General features: G+C 38.7%; 1 protein-coding gene across 1 annotated transcript in view; it reads right to left on the bottom strand.

The window, feature by feature from the left end:
* The window catches only part of gramd1bb (GRAM domain containing 1Bb), a 210,704-nt gene that overhangs the window by 9,178 nt on the left and 183,117 nt on the right, over nt 1–18,409 (bottom strand). Inside the window, exons 7-15 of the mRNA XM_047391430.1 lie at nt 15,894–15,914; nt 6,607–6,691; nt 4,818–4,921; nt 4,595–4,690; nt 4,347–4,427; nt 2,676–2,791; nt 584–746; nt 280–469; nt 38–181 (exon numbers count right to left, since the gene is read on the bottom strand). Of these exons, the coding sequence (XP_047247386.1) occupies nt 38–181; nt 280–469; nt 584–746; nt 2,676–2,791; nt 4,347–4,427; nt 4,595–4,690; nt 4,818–4,921; nt 6,607–6,691; nt 15,894–15,914 (1,000 nt within the window). The remainder of the gene's footprint in view (nt 1–37; nt 182–279; nt 470–583; nt 747–2,675; nt 2,792–4,346; nt 4,428–4,594; nt 4,691–4,817; nt 4,922–6,606; nt 6,692–15,893; nt 15,915–18,409) is intronic.

Here is an 18,409-nt window from a genome sequence, read left to right as displayed (position 1 = left end):
TAAGCATATCAGAAGAATTAAAGTCGTGAATACTGACCTGAGAATCGCCTCTGCTCCATAAAGTCACTCATAAACTGAGACTCTGTGAAGAGGATGTCATACAGCTTGTCCACACTGAACTTGTACACCTCATTGATATGTTGCCTGCCATTCAGGTCTTCGTGAAAGGCCTGTACCTCACCTACATATGAAAGAAACAGAAAAAACACCCACTGTTCATATTTTTGTACATTATCTTCTTATTGCTGAAGGAAAAAACTAGCTCAGTTCAGTACCCACCCTCGTCATGGGTTTCTGAAGAGTCACTGAGCTCAGTGGGGATGTCTTCATTGTCGTTAAAGTCCAGTGAAGGTGAGGGAATGGGACCACCAGGCCCGCTGGTGTCGTTCTTGTCCTCTACCACAAGGGGCACCGTCAGCAGCTCTCCATCCGGTAGGCAGTCTGCAAATTCCTCTGCAGGGAGTTCAAACTAGAGGGAAAAAAACTTTTTCTAAGCTGAATAGTTGTTTGACCTCATCTAAAATATCTATCCTAGACTTAAAATAATGTATGTACTAGTGGTAAAACCCGATCAGTAACTTACAGTGATGGTTGTGTCATGGTTTCGGGGGCTTGGGAGGGAGTTATTTGGGATAACGTTCTTGTGTAGTGAAGGAGGACTTCCCTCAGGCTTGGCGTCTGCGCTGTTCTTTGTCAAGTTGTCATTGTTTATCTCGTTCTCTTCATTGGGAATCTCCTCGCTGAACCTGAGGGCACCAGAGAGCGGTGATTTACTCCACTCACTTCCTTATCTTGTAGAAAGTCAGCTTCTTTTAAAATTCACAACATGTCCAAAGCTGTTCACAGACCTCTTCTTTTTCAGGCTGTACAAGGGGCTCTGAGAAATGTGTTTCTTAGATCCTATTAGCAATTCTAAACAACTCAGTTTCAGCCCACACATCAAAAGTGTCCCAGAGCTCATGATTCATTTTCTCCAGTTGAAAGTATCTGGCCCTGCTCTTGTCCCCCACTCAGCTTTGTGTGTGCCAAAATATTCACAACTGTTTATTTAAAATGGGTTGGGTTTGATATGATAAGGCTGTGCAGAGGAGTGCAAATAAAGCATGAAGACCTGCACTAAGCCACATGTTTTGGTGAAATTATAGGCAACAGGCAGCGGACAGGATGTACAGATCTCTGTTGTGTTATAGAAGTCTACTCTAGCTGCTCGGAAGAATCCATAAACATATGATGAACCAACATTGCAAAAAGACTGCGATGTCTGTGCTTCTTAAAGCAACAAATGCTATTCTAAAGTGTTATGGAAGAAAGTAATCAGGTGGAGTGAGTCCTTACACACGTTTTAGGCATGAGCCGGTTAGCGATATCAAGGTATTCCAAAAAGACATTGTTTCAAACCACATAATTTTCTGTCATATCATTCCTATTGTTTAAAGTCTTTGAAATGAGATGCGAGAGAAAGGGCCAGGAGTGACAGGAGGTTTCTCTGGCTAAAAGAAATCTATAAAACCTTTACCTCAACTGAAAGACATAATCTGCTTTTTGGAACTATTTCCTCATTGTTATGGTTTAATAAAATTGCATCCCATCTATCCCAGAAAGGTAAAGCTTTTTAAAAAAAACCAAGGTTTACAAGCTTTGAACAGCATGTGTGTAATGCGACCGTCTATTATAACTATAGCAGTCGTCACTTTTATTATTTCAATTGCACAAATTATTTGTTGCTTAGGTCATGTTATATATTGTTACTTTACATTGTTGTGTAAATGATGCAATAACTTGAAACGCTTTTGCTTTTTCTCAAGGTTATCATGCCAACATAATGTGATACTGGCCCATGACCAGTCTGTATACCATGCTGGTTATGGTGTAACAACACATCCAGATGATGAAATGAAAACTGAGATCCATATTATTATTTTTTTTCACTAATAAACTGAAAGTTTCATTGTGTTTTAAATAGTCTGTAATCTGTGTAGAATATTTCAGTCCAGGCTCAACTAGTCTAAATGTGGTTTTGTGCATGTTCCATTCTAAGGTGACTCAAATGACAAAAGAAGGTGATGATATCCTTTGTTTTGTGTTTTCACAAATAATATAAAAGTTTGACAGCTCTACAGCCTTGTTTTAACAAATCTGCTTTATTGCTGACTGAAGGGTTTGAAGCTGATGCCAAATTTAGCATTGTTAGATGTTAACGGTTACCCAGTTATGGTATTCTAACAGTGCAAAAAATATCTTGTCTGTCACTCTGTCCTCCCTTTTGTTAACCAAGTACCCAACAAGAGGCAACATACAACATCTCAAATTGGTAGAAGATTTTTCAATAGTTTTGTAACTGTGTTGTTCGCCAAGAGGACTGTTTCACTTTTCAGTTCAAAATAAGAGTCATGAGCATAGAGAAAACAGGATGTCAAACGTAAAGCACTCCCCTCCATTTCCAAGCTCCAACTAAGAGCATAAACTTGTTTCACCATATAAAGTCATGCTGACAGTAGCTTAATCAAACTTTAGAAGGCAGACATCAATTTGAGGAGAAATAAGGGGTGATATTACACCTCCTTATTGGTAGTTAGGACTTCCGGTATACTCAGTATTTTTTGTTATGGGTAGTGAGGTAACAAGCTGGAAATATTTAAAATGGTGGTAATTACAGTGTTTTAATGTTGACTTACCCCATGGTGTTGAAGTCATCATCAGGAGGGACATAGTCCTCGTCGTCACTCGTTAAGCCCAGCTCGTTGCCGTAGCATTGATGGACAAAGTGCCAAAGTTCCTTAGGGCACAGGGGCTGCAAAAGATGCAAAACAGTCAAAGCAGAGATGTGGAGATTTCAATTAATACTAAAACATGCGTGAGAAACAGCCGTGCAAGCAGCATCTGGCACGTATGTTATATATAAAATCAATATAACTCATCTCAGAGCACCAGATGTGTTATACTGAAATATTGGAACCCCTGGTAAAGAATGTGAAATCACTACCTTCAGAGGATGTTCAGTCATTTGTCTCACTTTAAAGTAAAAAAACAAAAAAACAAAGAAAAAATTGAGTATAATAGAGTATATAATTTCATAGCTAAACACACTGGATTTGTAAGACATACCAAAAGAAAAAAATTTTTCTTTTTATTTCAGATCAAGTAGATGAAAAATTTATGTAACCACTGCATAATATGCAAGACTAAAACAAATACCTGCTTTATGCTGATTGACAGGAAGCATGGTCCCAACAAGAAAGCTGTAAGCTGAAACGCTGGAAAGCATGATAAAAATCCTTTAAGAAGGTAAACTGACACGAATTGTGGCGAGAGAGCAGCGTCTAAAATCTGGAGCAAGTACATACAGAATAGGAAAATGGCAAAGGAAAAAACACCCAGTTAGACAGGTCAATGCATCAGGACAGATTTTATTGTATTTTGTATTGCTTGTGTTTTTATTTATTTGTATCTTCCTTTTAGTTTTTATTTACCTGTGCAGCACTCTTGTTGCCTTTCGGTTCATATATAAATAAATAAATTATGATAATGATGATGAGGAGAGAAAACACAAAAAGCTATGTAAAAAAATAAAAAATGTGTGAAAAAAAGAGATGAAAAACAAAAAGACAGAAAGAGGAGTCAATGTTTGAGACTGTACAAAATCGTCCTAAGTAAATGGAATATCTGTAAATAAAAGCCAAACTAAAACAATAATTAACACTTAAAAAGAGGAAAACACAGGTCCAGTGGGTGTAAGACTGAAACATGTGTCAAAGAAACATAAGGAGCTGCATGTCCTAGAGAAGGTCAGGTCATTACCTCTACAGGTAATGACCTGTAGAGGACACTGACACACTGACATTTTAAACACTTTTCTCATTTCATCCGTCCAACGTAGGTTTTGGGATAATTAAGTCATTTTTCAGGATGATAGTGCATTCATTCAATTAACCAAGAATACAGAAAGTGTTCAGTGACACAGCCAGCAAACCATCTCAACCCAACTTAAACATTTAGGGTGGAAATTGAGAAAAGTGGTGTATCCTGCAAACCTGTTCGCTGCTGTTTGAGAATATTTGAAAAAGATTGATGACAAATAAAATGTTCCCTTTAGTGAAGTCCATGACTCAAAGACTTTTCATTATTTCATGTTTTTATCTGCTTGATCTGAAAAGAGTTTTTTAAAGTATGTCCCACAAAGCCAGGATGTTCAGTTCTTTCTTCTAATGTCTGTGATTTTCATTTCTGTAAAAAAAAAAAAACAACCAACAACCAAACAAAATGACTGAAGATCCTCTGAGGTTTACACGTTCATTTTACAATTTATGAATATATGAAAAAAAAGTATTTAGAACTAAATCACTTACCTTTTCAAGCAGGGCGTTTTGCCAGAGTCTGAACATCATCATGTACGTCCTGTCTCTGGCTCCGAATGAGGTAAAGAAGTGCTGCAAGACAGAAAACAAAGACTGTTAACTATCACTAAAGGTAGAAATCAGAGGAACATTTTGAAAACAGTGTAACTTTACTTGCTACATGTACCTATCAGTGTTAAGGGGTATCCCTGTGCACAAATAATTTCAACAGAGGCAGGTACGAATGAAAAAGTCATTACCTTCTCACTGTCTGTGCAGACCTGTATGGCATTGGGAATGAGACGAGCAGTCTTCTCTTTTGTCATCGAGCAGATGTCCTTAAGCCGCACTGTCAGCTGAACACACACACAAACACACACACACGCACACACACATAAGCAGAAATCATACATCTGCTTACACCCACTCGGGTCTTAATACTGTTAATAGAACTACAAAGACGTATAAACTGAAGGTCCGTACGAGAGTTTCCCAGCGGAAGATGTTGCTATAAAAACAGATCCAGTTCTCAGAGAGGTAGAGCCGTCCCTGCAGGAGGATGTCCCGCTGGAGAGCACAGGAGTAGTCTGCAACGCACACAAAGGTCACGCAATTAAAGAAAAGTCATCCCTGCATGAAGCAAACATGAAGGATAATTCTCAGTAAAAAAGCAGCTGAAATTCAACACTTTGCACATAATGCAAAGGTAGGTCCACAAGAAGCTCAGACATGAACAAAATGCTTGAACAAAAAACTTACAAGCTTTACTGTGCAGCTTTTGTTTGAATCAGATTTAGGGACTTATGGTTCAACTTGTCTCTTCTCAAAATGCATTGCTATTATATTTATGAAATTTGCTGTTTTTGATCAAATAAAATAATAGGATTTAATTTGATTTGATTGTTTCATTCAGAAACTGAAAAACCTGCCAAACCATCACGGTCAAATTGTACAAAACTGCAAAAACAGTTTTAAAGAAAAAATAATTTCCAAAAAGTTCCCATTGAGAGAAACAGAGCGATAAAAGTAGGTGAAATGATTGGTTCCAGCATTTATGCTGTGTTGTGTGTGGTACATCTTGCTTAGATCTCCTCTTCAGCAAACCAGGAACAAAATATTTGCTTTTTAAGGCATTTTACAAAACAAATCCAGCAAATTAGCAACATTGTGTGCTGGAAGGAATGCTTTAACTGAATTTCATTTAAATACATTCACAGTGCCTTGCAAAAGAATGTATACTCCTTGAACCTTTTCCCCTTCTTTCACATCAAAACTACTTCAATGTGTTTTATTGAGATTTGATATGATAGACCAGCACAACTAGATGGTTATCAATTTTATTTATCCACAAATTAAAAAAAACCTGTGGTAGGGGATTTATATTCACAGTGGTAAGTCATTTTGTTATGTCTTTACCAGCATAGCACATCTAGAGACTGTATGTTTGTTCATTCTTCTTTGTAAAATATGTAAAGATCAGCGAGTTTGGGTGAAGTTACAAGTTATGCCACAGATTATAAAGTGGATTTACGCATGGAACTGTGCAATTTAAACACATAAACATACTTGGATCTAAAAACCTCCTCTGTAGCTCTGGCAGTATGTTGAGCGTTGTTCTGCTGTAAGGTAAACCTCCTCCCCAGGCTCATGACTTTTGCAGCTTCTAACTTTTAATTTTTGTTCTACGATATTTTCAAAGCTTTGGATATGATTTTATAACCCTAACTCTTAAACTTCTCCACATCTTTATCCCTGACCTGTCTGCTGTGTTCCTTGGTCTTCATGATGCTGTTTAACAGCTATGTTAAACAGCATCACGAAGCTATGTTTATACTAAGATTAGACTGGATATAGGTGGAGTCCGTTTACTAATGAGGTGATGTCTGAACCAAACTGTTTGCACTAGCTTTTATTTTGGGGTATCAGAGTGAAATGCACACGACACTTTCCAGTTTTGTTTTGCGTAAAATGTTGAAACCATGTATCCTCTTCCTGCACTAGGCATCATTTTGCATTGGTTTATGGCATATTACTGAATCCAAAAAAATGCCAATTGAATAGTCACAGGATTATGGTTGTTGCTTAAAAAGATGCGGAAAAGGTTCAATAGATATGAATTACTTGCAAGGCATGGTACAATCATGTAAAATTAAAACCTTACAGCATGCAATATGTGTCTGTGCAGTGATGATTAATCGTGTTTTAATTACTAACAGTCGGGGTGCACCCTGGCAGTCCTCAGATGGCCTCAGTGTGTGGGGTGTCCACTCACCCACAATGAGCCTCTCTGTGTCAGGGAGCTGCTTGAAGAGTTTCCTGAAGTCCTCATTGCGCTGCTTGTATGTCGGGCTCAGCACCTGCAGCAGCACCAGGAACACCACACAGACACACATCTAAATGCTTCCCAAACTCTCCCACTCTCATCCTCATGCTCAGTCACTAGTGGCTGTTTGCTTCTGCAAGCAAGTGAGATAACCTGGTTAAAATCACCCACAGCTTCCATGAGGATGTCTGCTTTTATTTAGTCGTGACTTGACTTGTTATCTGTGGGAGATTTTGACAGGTGGAGGAAATGGAAAGATTGGAATGACATGGAGGAATGTAGCCCAAGCTATTTTCAAGGCAAAATGACTCTTGATGCTGTGGAACACGATGGCACAGGGTGGGGATTGTTTTACAAGGGACCAAAGTTTATAGTTTATCAGTTAAATTATCAGATTTCTGTCAAAGAGGAACAAACTTCCATGAATAGGACTTTTGTCAAGTGAGAAGTTAACACATAAAGCCAAACATTGTAGCTTAAAATGCACAAAGAGTTTGCCTCCCTTCTAGGAAAATTATCCTCTAATCCAAGCCTCCATAAAATTTCCAAATGTGCTCCATAGAGAGGGTTCCTGGAATCTGCAAGAGGCTTCCCTTTGGCAGGAAACACTCAGGAAACCATCGCTGACAATAGAGAAAGGAGAAGTTTACTCAAACTAAAGAAAAATAAATTCCTTCTTTAGAGGGCTGCACATGTCCTTTATTCTAAAATGAAGGTGTAATGTTTGGTCGTATTTCTGCTGCTTCAGGTTTAGAAGGAAGTAATGAGAAACACTACTTTGACAGTGTTTGTGATGACTGCCTAATGAACTGCATACAACACCTTTTCCGCTGCATCTAAAAACAGCCAAACACTCGTAACATAGTTGGAATATTAGGTTGGCCACACAGAAACCTGATGATGTCTATTAACAACAGACTTCTGAGCTCCAGCAGGATTCCAGCAGATATGACTCCTAACCAAACCAGAGGTTTTATTTAGTGCCTGGGAATTAGTACACAGAACTGTGCTCACAGCAGTAAAGACAAAGCTTGTTTGCTGACTTTATCTCCTTTGACTCTGACTCTGTCCGGTTAGAGCTTTAGTAATAAAGCTAAAAGAAAAAGGTAAATTTCTGCTTGTTGTTTACAAGTGGCGTTCAACTTACAGCAGGAATATCCTCATTGTCCCACTCTGGATCCTGGAGGTTCGATGCAGCCCATCCCCACTCCCAGCCCCACTCCCCACTAGCCGGACCCTGCAGGAGCCACCCTGCCAGCGCCTCATCCAGCTCCAGCATGGCCTCCCACTCCGACATCATACCATCCTCATCCAGATCCACGTTCATTGCCAGCTCAGTTGTTTTGTGTGTCTGAATGTAACAAAGTTGTGGGTCTCCTTTGTCAGCTGCAGCTGTAGAAGCCAGGGTGTCCACACCCTGCCCCCTGCTTTTCCTTTTTGTACCGATCTCCTTCAGCACTGAGCAGTGGACGCTCAGAGCTTCAGCCACATGATCCGTGTATTGCTCTGTGGTTCTCCGGAGATCTCCTGCTTCCTTCCACACACACAGGGAGAGGAGTTATGGCTGTTGCCCTCTAGTAACCCCGGCCAACAAGTCCTTTATTATCATGCCGCGAGCGTTTTCCTTTTTTTCCTGCCTTCTCTTCCAAGTAAGTGTGTGAGTAGAGCATATGAGTGTGTGTGTGAGGCACTGTCCAGGTTTGAGTGCTCTGTCATCACTCTGTTTACAAGCAGCAAAGAATGATGAAAGTTTACTTTGTGGTAAGGTCTCGTCCAGAAAGAGATTCGGTTGGACCTACAGAAGCTGAGAAGACGGAAACTGGGTCGTAGAAAAGAATATGAATGTTTTCTGGCAGTTAAGGTATGTGTCGAGTCCATTTTCGTGTCTGCTCAGAGTGGCTGAGTTACTGAGAACAGATGTGAGTATAACCTACAGTTACCTCCATGTGCAAAACAACACCATCAATATTAACAGGGTCTGGACAGGGTTCACGACCCACGGTGAAGCTGATCTTTTTTTACGTACTGTACACATAGATAAAAAGCTACGTCAAACCAAAACCAAAGACAGTGGGGGTGTAAATGTGCTTCTTCTTGCCTTGGTACTGAGAACATTCCCTGTTCTCCTGATACTTGATACCCCTTCTGAAAAGATCCAAGGAGTACGCTGCTTCTATTTCTGACCCTCTTCAAAACAATCCATGAGCACATTCCCCAACTTTTCAGAACTAGAAACGTTTCAGCAGACAGGAAGGTATAGGATAGCTCTTTAGGTCTCAGAGGTGATTACAAATGAACAAAAAGCAAACAGTTTGAATTCCTGTGCTTCCTGCTCGACGAAGCAAATGTAAAACCCAAATCTTCACACTTGCTTTATTTTTAGCACCCCCATTCATGGGGATAATATGAGGCATAAAAAAATAAATTGCAAGATTGCCTAAACTCCTCATTTCTCAAAATGGACTGTGATACTGCTTGACTTGTCATTACTCCTTTTCCTTTTCTTCAATAAACACGGCAAAGAAAGGAGCCATTATCACTGATGCGGTGTCCAGAATTCAGGTAACTGTCTGACTGTCTGAAGGATGACGTACCGCTGCAGATACATGCTGTGTATTGATCTGGTTTATTATTAACCTGCTGAACAAACAGTAGGGGATGCAGGAGACTGGTACTAAAACCCAGGGTGTGTACTTGAGGATCGCGTGCTCATTCCATTAAAAATGGGAGTGTGTCAGAGTAAAGAAGGTCTGCTGATTTTTTTAGTGCAGGTATAAACTGCCTTCATTAACGTTAAGTTCTGTCCACACTTGTTTTATTGTTTGTTGGTGTTTGTCCTCTTGATCCTAACATAATGCTAACCAGGGAAGCACTGCAACAAATGTGTGTAGATGCAAAGCAAACAAACAGGTACTTTTAGAAGAGAAAAATGGGATAATGGTCCATTTTAGAACATATGGTCTTTTAAACCTAAGGGTAAAAGTGATAATAGAAGCCATTAATGCTGCAAAGTGGTGAGCTTGCAAGCATACATACACAGGCTGACATGCAAATAAGGTACACCAGGTATAGATCTAGAGGCAACACCTCCAGGAACATGATAGAAGTTAAAAACATATATACACATACACTGTATAAAAAGACACATGGAATTTAGTCTAAACTTTTCCTGATTTAGATGTTGTTTTTTCTTTCTTGAAATTCAGAGGTTCAAATACATTTTCTCAGTATTTGTTAGAATGGCTTTCGAACTGTAATTCAAATGGCTTGTAGTACGTGTTGCTTGTGGACACTTTTTCACCTCTGCACTCAGATTTTTTTTGGGATTGACACAAAACAGCGAGGGCTTGTTTTGTTGGTTTATTGTATCTTTCTGTGTACGGCACAACTGGTGTTCAAACTCGAAGAACAGTAAGGTAGGATCTAAAAAATATGCTTGATTTTAGAATCATACATGGTTGAATATAAGCACAGAAGGAATAATTATGGCAAAATGTATATGAATATACACATATACGTAGACTTTTAAAAATGGCTAAAAAGTGCCAATTAAAGGTTTGAATATTTTACTTAGAGACATCTATTAGGAATGCTCTAACCCTTTAAATTCTTCTTCTGTTACCAGCTGCTGAATACAGACAAATTCTATCTGCAGCGAAATCCAATGTTTAAAAGCAGAGCTTCACTGAATGATGTTTGCCCCAAGTGAAAGCATAAAGATTAAAGTTACGGTCTTCCTGCCTAAATTATCTCGAGACAAGCGAGAATGAACGAAGATATACCCAAGGCTTCACTCTGCTGAACTCTTAAAATAGTTGATGAAACAGAAAAAAAACCCACTGGTTTTACAAAAAGAGAGCAGTTAATGTCACAGAAGATATAAGTAATCTCAAATGACGAGTGGCTGATATACAAAAAAAGTCATAACCTTGTGACAAATCCAATTATTGCTATTTTATAGAAGAGAAGTCATATGATTATAGAATAATAAAAAAAATAACTGCTGTATAACTGCAATATATTGTTTCTTCATGAAACAAAATTGGGGGACACAGAAGACAGCCTTCCACAGTTTGGTCTTGCTCCAAGGGTGAAGGGGTCTGAAAAAACACGCTGGATTCCCCTCTTTTTCAGATAGAAACCTACAGGGGTAGGACAATGAAACTAAAACACCTGTCATTTTAGTGTGGGAGGTTTCATGGCTAAATTGGACCAGCCTGGTAGCCAGTCTTCATTGATTGCACATTGCACCAGTAAGAGCAGAGTGTGAAGGTTCAATTAGCAGGGTAAGAGCACAGTTTTGCTCAAAATATTGAAATGTACACAACATTATGGGTGACATACCAGAGTTCAAAAGAGGACAAATTGTTGGTGCAGGTCTTGCTGGCGCATCTGTGACCAAGACAGCAAGTCTTTGTGATGTATCAAGAGCCACGGTATCCAGGGTAATGTCAGCATACCACCAAGAAGGACGAACCACATCCAACAGGATTAACTGTGGACGCAAGAGGAAGCTGTCTGAAAGGGATGTTCGGGTGCTAACCCGGATTGTATCCAAAACACATAAAACCACGGCTGCCCAAATCACGGCAGAATTAAATGTGCACCTCAACTCTCCTGTTTTCACCAGAACTGTCCGTCGGGAGCTCCACAGGGTCAATATACACGGCCAGGCTGCTATAGCCAAACCTTTGGTCACTCATGCCAATGGCAAACGTCGGTTTCAATGGTGCAAGGAGCACAAATCTTGGGCTGTGGACAATGTGAAACAAGTATTGTTCTCTGATGAGTCCACCTTTACTGTTTTCCCCACATCCGGGAGAGATACGGTGTGGAGAAGCCCCAAAGAAGCGTACCACCCAGACTGTTGCATGCCCAGAGTGAAGCATGGGGGTGGATCAGTGATGGTTTGAGCTGCCATATCATGGCATTCCCTTGGACCAATACTTGTGCTAGATGGGCGCGTCACTGCCAAGGACTACCGAACCATTCTTGAGGACCATGTGCATCCAATGGTTCAAACATTGTATCCTGAAGGCGGTGCCATGTATCAGGATGACAATGCACCAATACACACAGCAAGACTGGTGAAAGATTGGTTTGATGAACATGAAAGTGAAGTTGAACATCTCCCATGGCCTGCACAGTCACCAGATATAAATATTATTGAGCCACTTTGGGGTGTTTTGGAGGAGCGAGTCAGGAAACGTTTTCCTCCACCAGTATCACGTAGTGACCTGGCCACTATCCTGCAAGAAGAATGGCTTAAAATCCCTCTGACCACTGTGCAGGACTTGTATATGTCATTCCCAAGATGAACTGACGTTGTATTGGCCGCAAAAGGAGGCGCTACACCATACTAATAAATTATTGTGGTCTAAAACCAGGTGTTTCAGTTTCATTGTCCAACCTCTGTAAACCCAATTCGTTACTAATTAGGGGGAAATTGCTGAATATAGATGGTCAGGGAAGCACTTTTATCGTGAAAATATATCACAAATAAGTGCAGCATGTAATAAGAATAAATGTCTGGTCTGTTTAATTTTTAATTTCAATTAATAGTGAATACACTAGAAGGATGTACTTGTACAATTTGTGGCAGTGGAATAAAATAAATATCTAGATCAGTTATTGATTTAAAACTCAAACCACAAACATCATTACCCTCGACACAATTCGATGTTGTTCTTGCAGTTGTAAGGAGTGCCTCTGAACTCCAACTGTTAAGGTCTGTAACTTGCTATCAGAAAAAACAATTTATCATTCTCTCTGTCTCTTCTCTGTATGTTTGTGGAAGAAAGTTATGTATTCATTGTGAAGTCAGAAAAACAGATAACTGACACACAAAGTGTGCGAATTTGTGCACTGCTTGCTTTGTGTGTTTGCATCCAGAATATCATTATTGCTATTTCCTTTGTGAATAAGATGCTCAGCCAGAGCAGTTCGTGATTTGAAACATTTGGTCTAATACTAGTAGCAGTGCAATGTTAGAGGATGTGCAGCTTAGAAGATAGCATGCTGTTTGTCATCATAGTTTAGTCTAATTAACATCTACTTTAAACTGTTAGAGTAGATTGAGTTGTTATGCTTTACTTCCAAGAGTGAGCAAAAAAAGAAGATAGAGAAGCTTGTTAGTGGTTGAGTTACTGGAATAAATGAATATACAGAATATATATATATATATATATATATCTTTCTGCTTATGGGTACTAAGACATGGCATTTAATAGTATAGTATTACATCAGACCAATTAAAAACTTTTTTAATACAGGCATGTGGGGTTTATCAAAAGTATGTTTAATACCAGCGTAAGGGTTGATATGTTTAAAAGGTCATTTCAATCTGACAAACGAGCCTCATCAGAACTTATATTGTCATTTATTGAATATGACATATTACCAAAAGTATTCGCTCACATGTCTCGACTCGCATATGAACAGTCACTCACATCCCATTCTTAATCCATAGGGTGCATTATGATGTTGGTTTACCCGTTGCAACTAGAACATCTTCATCTCTTCTGGGAAGGCTGTCCAAATGGTTTAGGTCCCTGTTCATGGGAATTTTTGACCATTCGTCCAGAAGCACATGTGTGAGGTCATAGAGTGATGTTTAATTAAAAGGCCTGGCTCTCAGGCTCCTCTATAATTCATCATAAAGGTGTTCTGTCGGGTTGAGGTTAGGACTCTGTGCAGGCCAGTCATGTTCATCACACCATTCTGTCTCATCCATGTCTTTATGGACCTTGCTTTGTGCACTGGTCTACAGTCAGGTTAGAAGAGGAAGGGGCCATCTTCAAACTGGTACCACAAAGTTGGGAGAAGGGAATTGTCCAAAATCTTTTGGTATGCTGAAGCATTCAGAGTTTCTTTCACTGGAACTAAGGGGCCAAGCCCAGCTCATGAAAAACAACCTCAGCATAATCCCCCTTCCACACAACTTTACACTTACCATATGGAGAAGCATGATTTGTCACTCCAGAGAACATGCCTCCACTGCTCTAGTCCAGTGGCACCGCTGCATCTGACGCTTTGCATTCAACTTGGATGCAGCTGCTCAGCCATAGAAACCCATTCCATGAAGAGCTCTATGCACTGTTTTTGAGCTAATCTGAAGTTTAGAGGCCTGTAGGGATTGACTCTGTATAAAGTCGGTGATCTCTGTGCACTATGCTCGTCAGCATCTGCTGGCCCCTCCTCTGTCAGTTTACGTTGCCCACCACTTCGTGGCTGAATTGCTGTCATTCCCAATCATTTCCCTTTCTTATATTAACACTGACAGTTGATGGTGGAATATTTAAGAGCGAGAACACTTCATGACTGGACTATCACAGTACCACGCTGGAATTCACTGAGTTCCTGAGAGTGACCCATTCTCTCGCAAATGTTTGTAAAAACAGTCTGCCTAGGTGCTTGATTTTATACAGCTGCGGCCACGGAAGTGATTGGAACACCTGATTTCAATTATTTGAATGGGTGAGCGAATATTTTCAGCAATATAATGGAATATTTGAAACAACCTATCAGCTGAGGTCCTTCAAAAACTGTGTGCAAGTGTACCTAGAAGAATTGATGCTGTTTCAGGTCCTTTTCTCCTTCTAACTATCTGTGGGAAAGTTTCTGTTTTCTTTTCTTAAAACATTGAGACCCAAAATCCAAATGCTTAGCAGAACATTTTTAAATGTTAAATGAGTCAATCTGGATGAAAACATGCCTCAGCTCAAATCGCCATGCACTATTCCCATGGATCGCCTAGACGCCCTTCCAGCAACTTGCCGAGTTGTTTAGTACAGCGAGAAGCTCAGTGTTTTGTTGCCACCTGTTGCATGCCACAAATATAAGTCTGCTTGGGGGCAGACCTTCAAGTGAGTCCGAGAGTCTATTTCACATATATAGCCCTTAGAAAAGAAGTAGTAGAATTGGTGAAGCTTTTGTTGGAAAACAGTTTAAACTCCAACATATCCCAACAACTTCCTCCAAACTGTGGCTTGCAGTTGGCGATAACAACACTGAGCAAACTTAGTGAAATGAGAAACAGGAAGGAGAGCTATGATGATTTCCCTCAGCTGAAAAACTAGAGATAGAGAAAGATATCTGGGTTGCACAAGAATACAAGTCATGCTTACTCTCATGATGTGCTGTCTTTCATGCTGAGAGAGAGGAGGAACGTACACACAGGGAATACAAATAAATAAAATAAAAAAACGAGGAAGGATTGCAATAAGAACACTCCTTCAACACATTTTCTTCCATTAACATGACTTTAAGACCCAATAATGTATTGTATTAGGAATTTATGTGATAGACTAAAACAAAGTAGTGGATAATTGTGAAGAGTAAGGAAATTGACACATTGACTTTCAAGATACTTCAAGAGACACAGAAAAGCTGCATTGTTTTGAGAATAAATTGCACATGTAGAATCCGTTTACTGATTGGATGAGTTCTGGAGGGAGTTGGCAGCGCTGGATTCATTTAGGGGTATCAGAGTAAAGGGAGCTAAACACAAATGCACACATCTTTCAGATTTTTACTTGTAAGAAAATGTAGTACCATGTATAAGTTTTTTTTTTTCCATTTCACAATAATGCACTGCATTGTGTTGGTCTATCACCTAAATGTATTAAAATTTGGGGTTGTTATAAGACAAAATGTCAAAAGGTTTTAAGAGGTGTGAATACAACTGTATTGCAAAGCACTGTAACATAGACAGAATGTGAGTTCATCAATCTCGTTCCTGTTCTGCATGTTTTATTTACTTTCCTAACAGTCTTACTTTCAGTATAAAATTACAGCAGTGTGAAAAGTGGCAGTTCAACGACCAGCGGACGGTTACAAAACTAGCTCCAGCTCCCCACCTAGTGGTGCAAAATAAAACTCGGATAAAAATAAATATTTTATTTAAATATATTCTGTTATTCAAGAGGAAGAGTCTTAGACATGGTACACAAGATGAACTGTTGTGTTTAAGTTACTGTACTCCGATAGCCTTTCTATGTTCTGGTAACCCTGCATTAAAAGGCCACCTGTTGCTTTGTTTTAAAGCCAGGTTAATCCTGGTCTTCAGGACAAGTAAGCCAGTAGTAGTTTGGTGCTTAAACAGGACAAGGACAACAACCTCTCATCTTTATAAAGGACACTACACATGCATGACGCAAATACACTTACACAAACAAACAAACATGTTGAACACATGTATATAAGTTGTACAAAAAAAAGGTCAAGAGATGACTTACGTTGTACCAGCTTTGGCTCTTCTGTGGAAAGAGAGAAAAGAGGGTGGATTTAAGGTCTATCAGTTAGAAATTCATAGCAGATGACAGAAATTAGAGTGAATTAAAGGTTTACGTCTGTTTACATAAGAAAAGTATGTTGACAGAAAACTGGCCTTTAAGCAGGGTAGATTTGCCAACTTTCATATACAGGAGAAATCAAATAAAGTTTTGCTTCAAAAATGTTTCGGGCCTCTAGCAGATTAAGGCTTTCTTGTATTAAAAAAATTAATGTACTGAAATGTGCATTCTGTATCAAAAAATACTTTAAATACTTTTTCAAAAACTGCTATATTTGCAATTGTCAAAATCTGACTTGAGAATAATATAAACAAAAATCAATTTTCAAAAATGTGAAAATGTTTAAATCCTCATAAAAGCTTTTGGAACTACAGACATCACATAGCAGTCTACTACATAATACATATATCATAATTTATGTACTTGGACTTGAAATATCAAAGCGTTTAGATACATGCTTTTCAGCTGCCAGTCATTCATCCTTTATTCCATTTATCCCAGGGGTCTGCAACCTTTACAATCTAAAGAGACATTTCCTCTCAGTCCAGCTAAAAGCCACAAATGTTACCTGACCTTTTGAATAAAAGATGACTTACATTTATTTTGATAAATATCTCACATAGGTATTATACTTTTTGTCATTTTTAATGAACTACAATTTCATATCAGTTGTAGGCTTTAAAATAATAAAACATAAAACCTTTACAAAAAGATGAATACATTATTTCATATGGGATGTTGATATATGTGGAAAATAATGTAAAAAATCACAGTTTTCAACTTACTGATAAGATAAATAAAAATATTAATGGTTCTTTTAGTGTTATTCTTTTGAGGACATTTAAAAAAAAAAAACTTCTAGAACCTGAATTTGTTACTATATCTACATTTAAAAACATTACTTGGTCCTTCATCATTTTTAGTCAAAGGTTTTTAAGAGCTATTGTGAAAGGTCCAAAGAGCCACTTGCGGCACCAGATCCACAGGTTGCAGACCCCCTCCCTAACCCTTTCAGTTTGTTATAGTTTTAAACAGTAGAGGGCAGCAGAGAAATCTCTTACAAAGAACTGGTGATCTACATCTACATCTTACAGGCCACATATAGATGTTTTGGTGTGTAACTGCAATAAACAAAAGCCCAAAAGAAAAAATAAATGCAGCTGGTCATGGTGGGAGTAAAGCATGGAAAGGACTGTACATGGAGAGAGGAAGAGGACTAACACGATGAAATTTAGCATGACAGAGGACTGGTGATAACTGTGTTTTTTCTCCCCAATCTATTCAACTCAGGAAAAAAGGTTTCTCTGGCTGCAGAAACAAGTTTGTAAAACTGAAAATGTTGCTGCAGAAACAGCGAAAGTGACACTGTACGGTGTGTAGTTTTAAACTGGACTGATAATACATATTTTCCTGATCTGTCTTTCATTGTGACTTGAAAACATGCACTGCCAGCTGCAAAGGGCTTACAGTTGAAAAGGAGCGCTGGTTATATTCTGTTGGTGCCGTCAGAAACGAGAGCTGCAGCCCCAGGCCTGAGGCCTAACTGTGACGATCGCTGAGCTAATGTGGGCTAATCTGATTTGAAGGTGACACAGTGTGGAAATACTTGGAGGCCACTGCCAGGATAAGATCTTCATGTATGTTAGCAGTAGAGTGCTTGTGCTACTGAGAATTATTTTACCAAGAGAATAATTATATTGTGATTGAGAATAACTGACCTATTTTAAAGGAAGTAAAATTATAAGAAATAGAAAAAATATCTCTCCTAGAAAATAGACGATGAATAGCTTAACAGTAACAAAAAGACAAACTTCATAAAAGACAGTGGGCTTTGTTTTCATAATGGCTGTTGTCAAACACAAACACTATTGCAACAAAAATAAGCTTCCTGTACATGTGCTACTTGAGAAAGAAAACCAGTGGGATTTGCTAATTGTTATGGCAAATGACACAGATAAATAACAGTGTTAGCAACACAAGTCAATAACATTGTATTTCTTAGCATTTAATAATGCAACATGTTGACGTAGAAAAGCTGTACAGTAGGAATGAGTGATGTGGACAGATTTTATGCAGCTATAATATTTGATGTTTATTTTGATGACAAAAGAAAAAAAATGTTAAAAAATATTGTAAAGAAAATCATCAGTCTTTTCAGCCTAATATCTGTCAATGCTTACAGTAAGAGCCCCACAAACACAAATAATGTTAAAAAATAAAATTTTGCGAATATCAAATTGCCTACTTCATTACACCAGTTAATATTAAGTAGTGTGATTATAGAGCTAAACAACACACAATTATAGCAATCAATCCCAATTTAAATACATTTATTTCAGCATTGGTCTCACAGAACTTAACTCAACAGCAACTGTATAAATTACCACCATACTGTCACTTTGTTGCAGATTTTATGAGTTTAATAAAGAAAAACAGTAAGTTAGGGGCATTTGCTTGGA

This window comes from Girardinichthys multiradiatus, chromosome 18 (assembly GCF_021462225.1).
Source record: "Girardinichthys multiradiatus isolate DD_20200921_A chromosome 18, DD_fGirMul_XY1, whole genome shotgun sequence".
NCBI classification, from domain to species: Eukaryota; Metazoa; Chordata; class Actinopteri; order Cyprinodontiformes; family Goodeidae; genus Girardinichthys; species Girardinichthys multiradiatus.
This window is presented reverse-complemented; position numbering and strand designations above follow the sequence as displayed.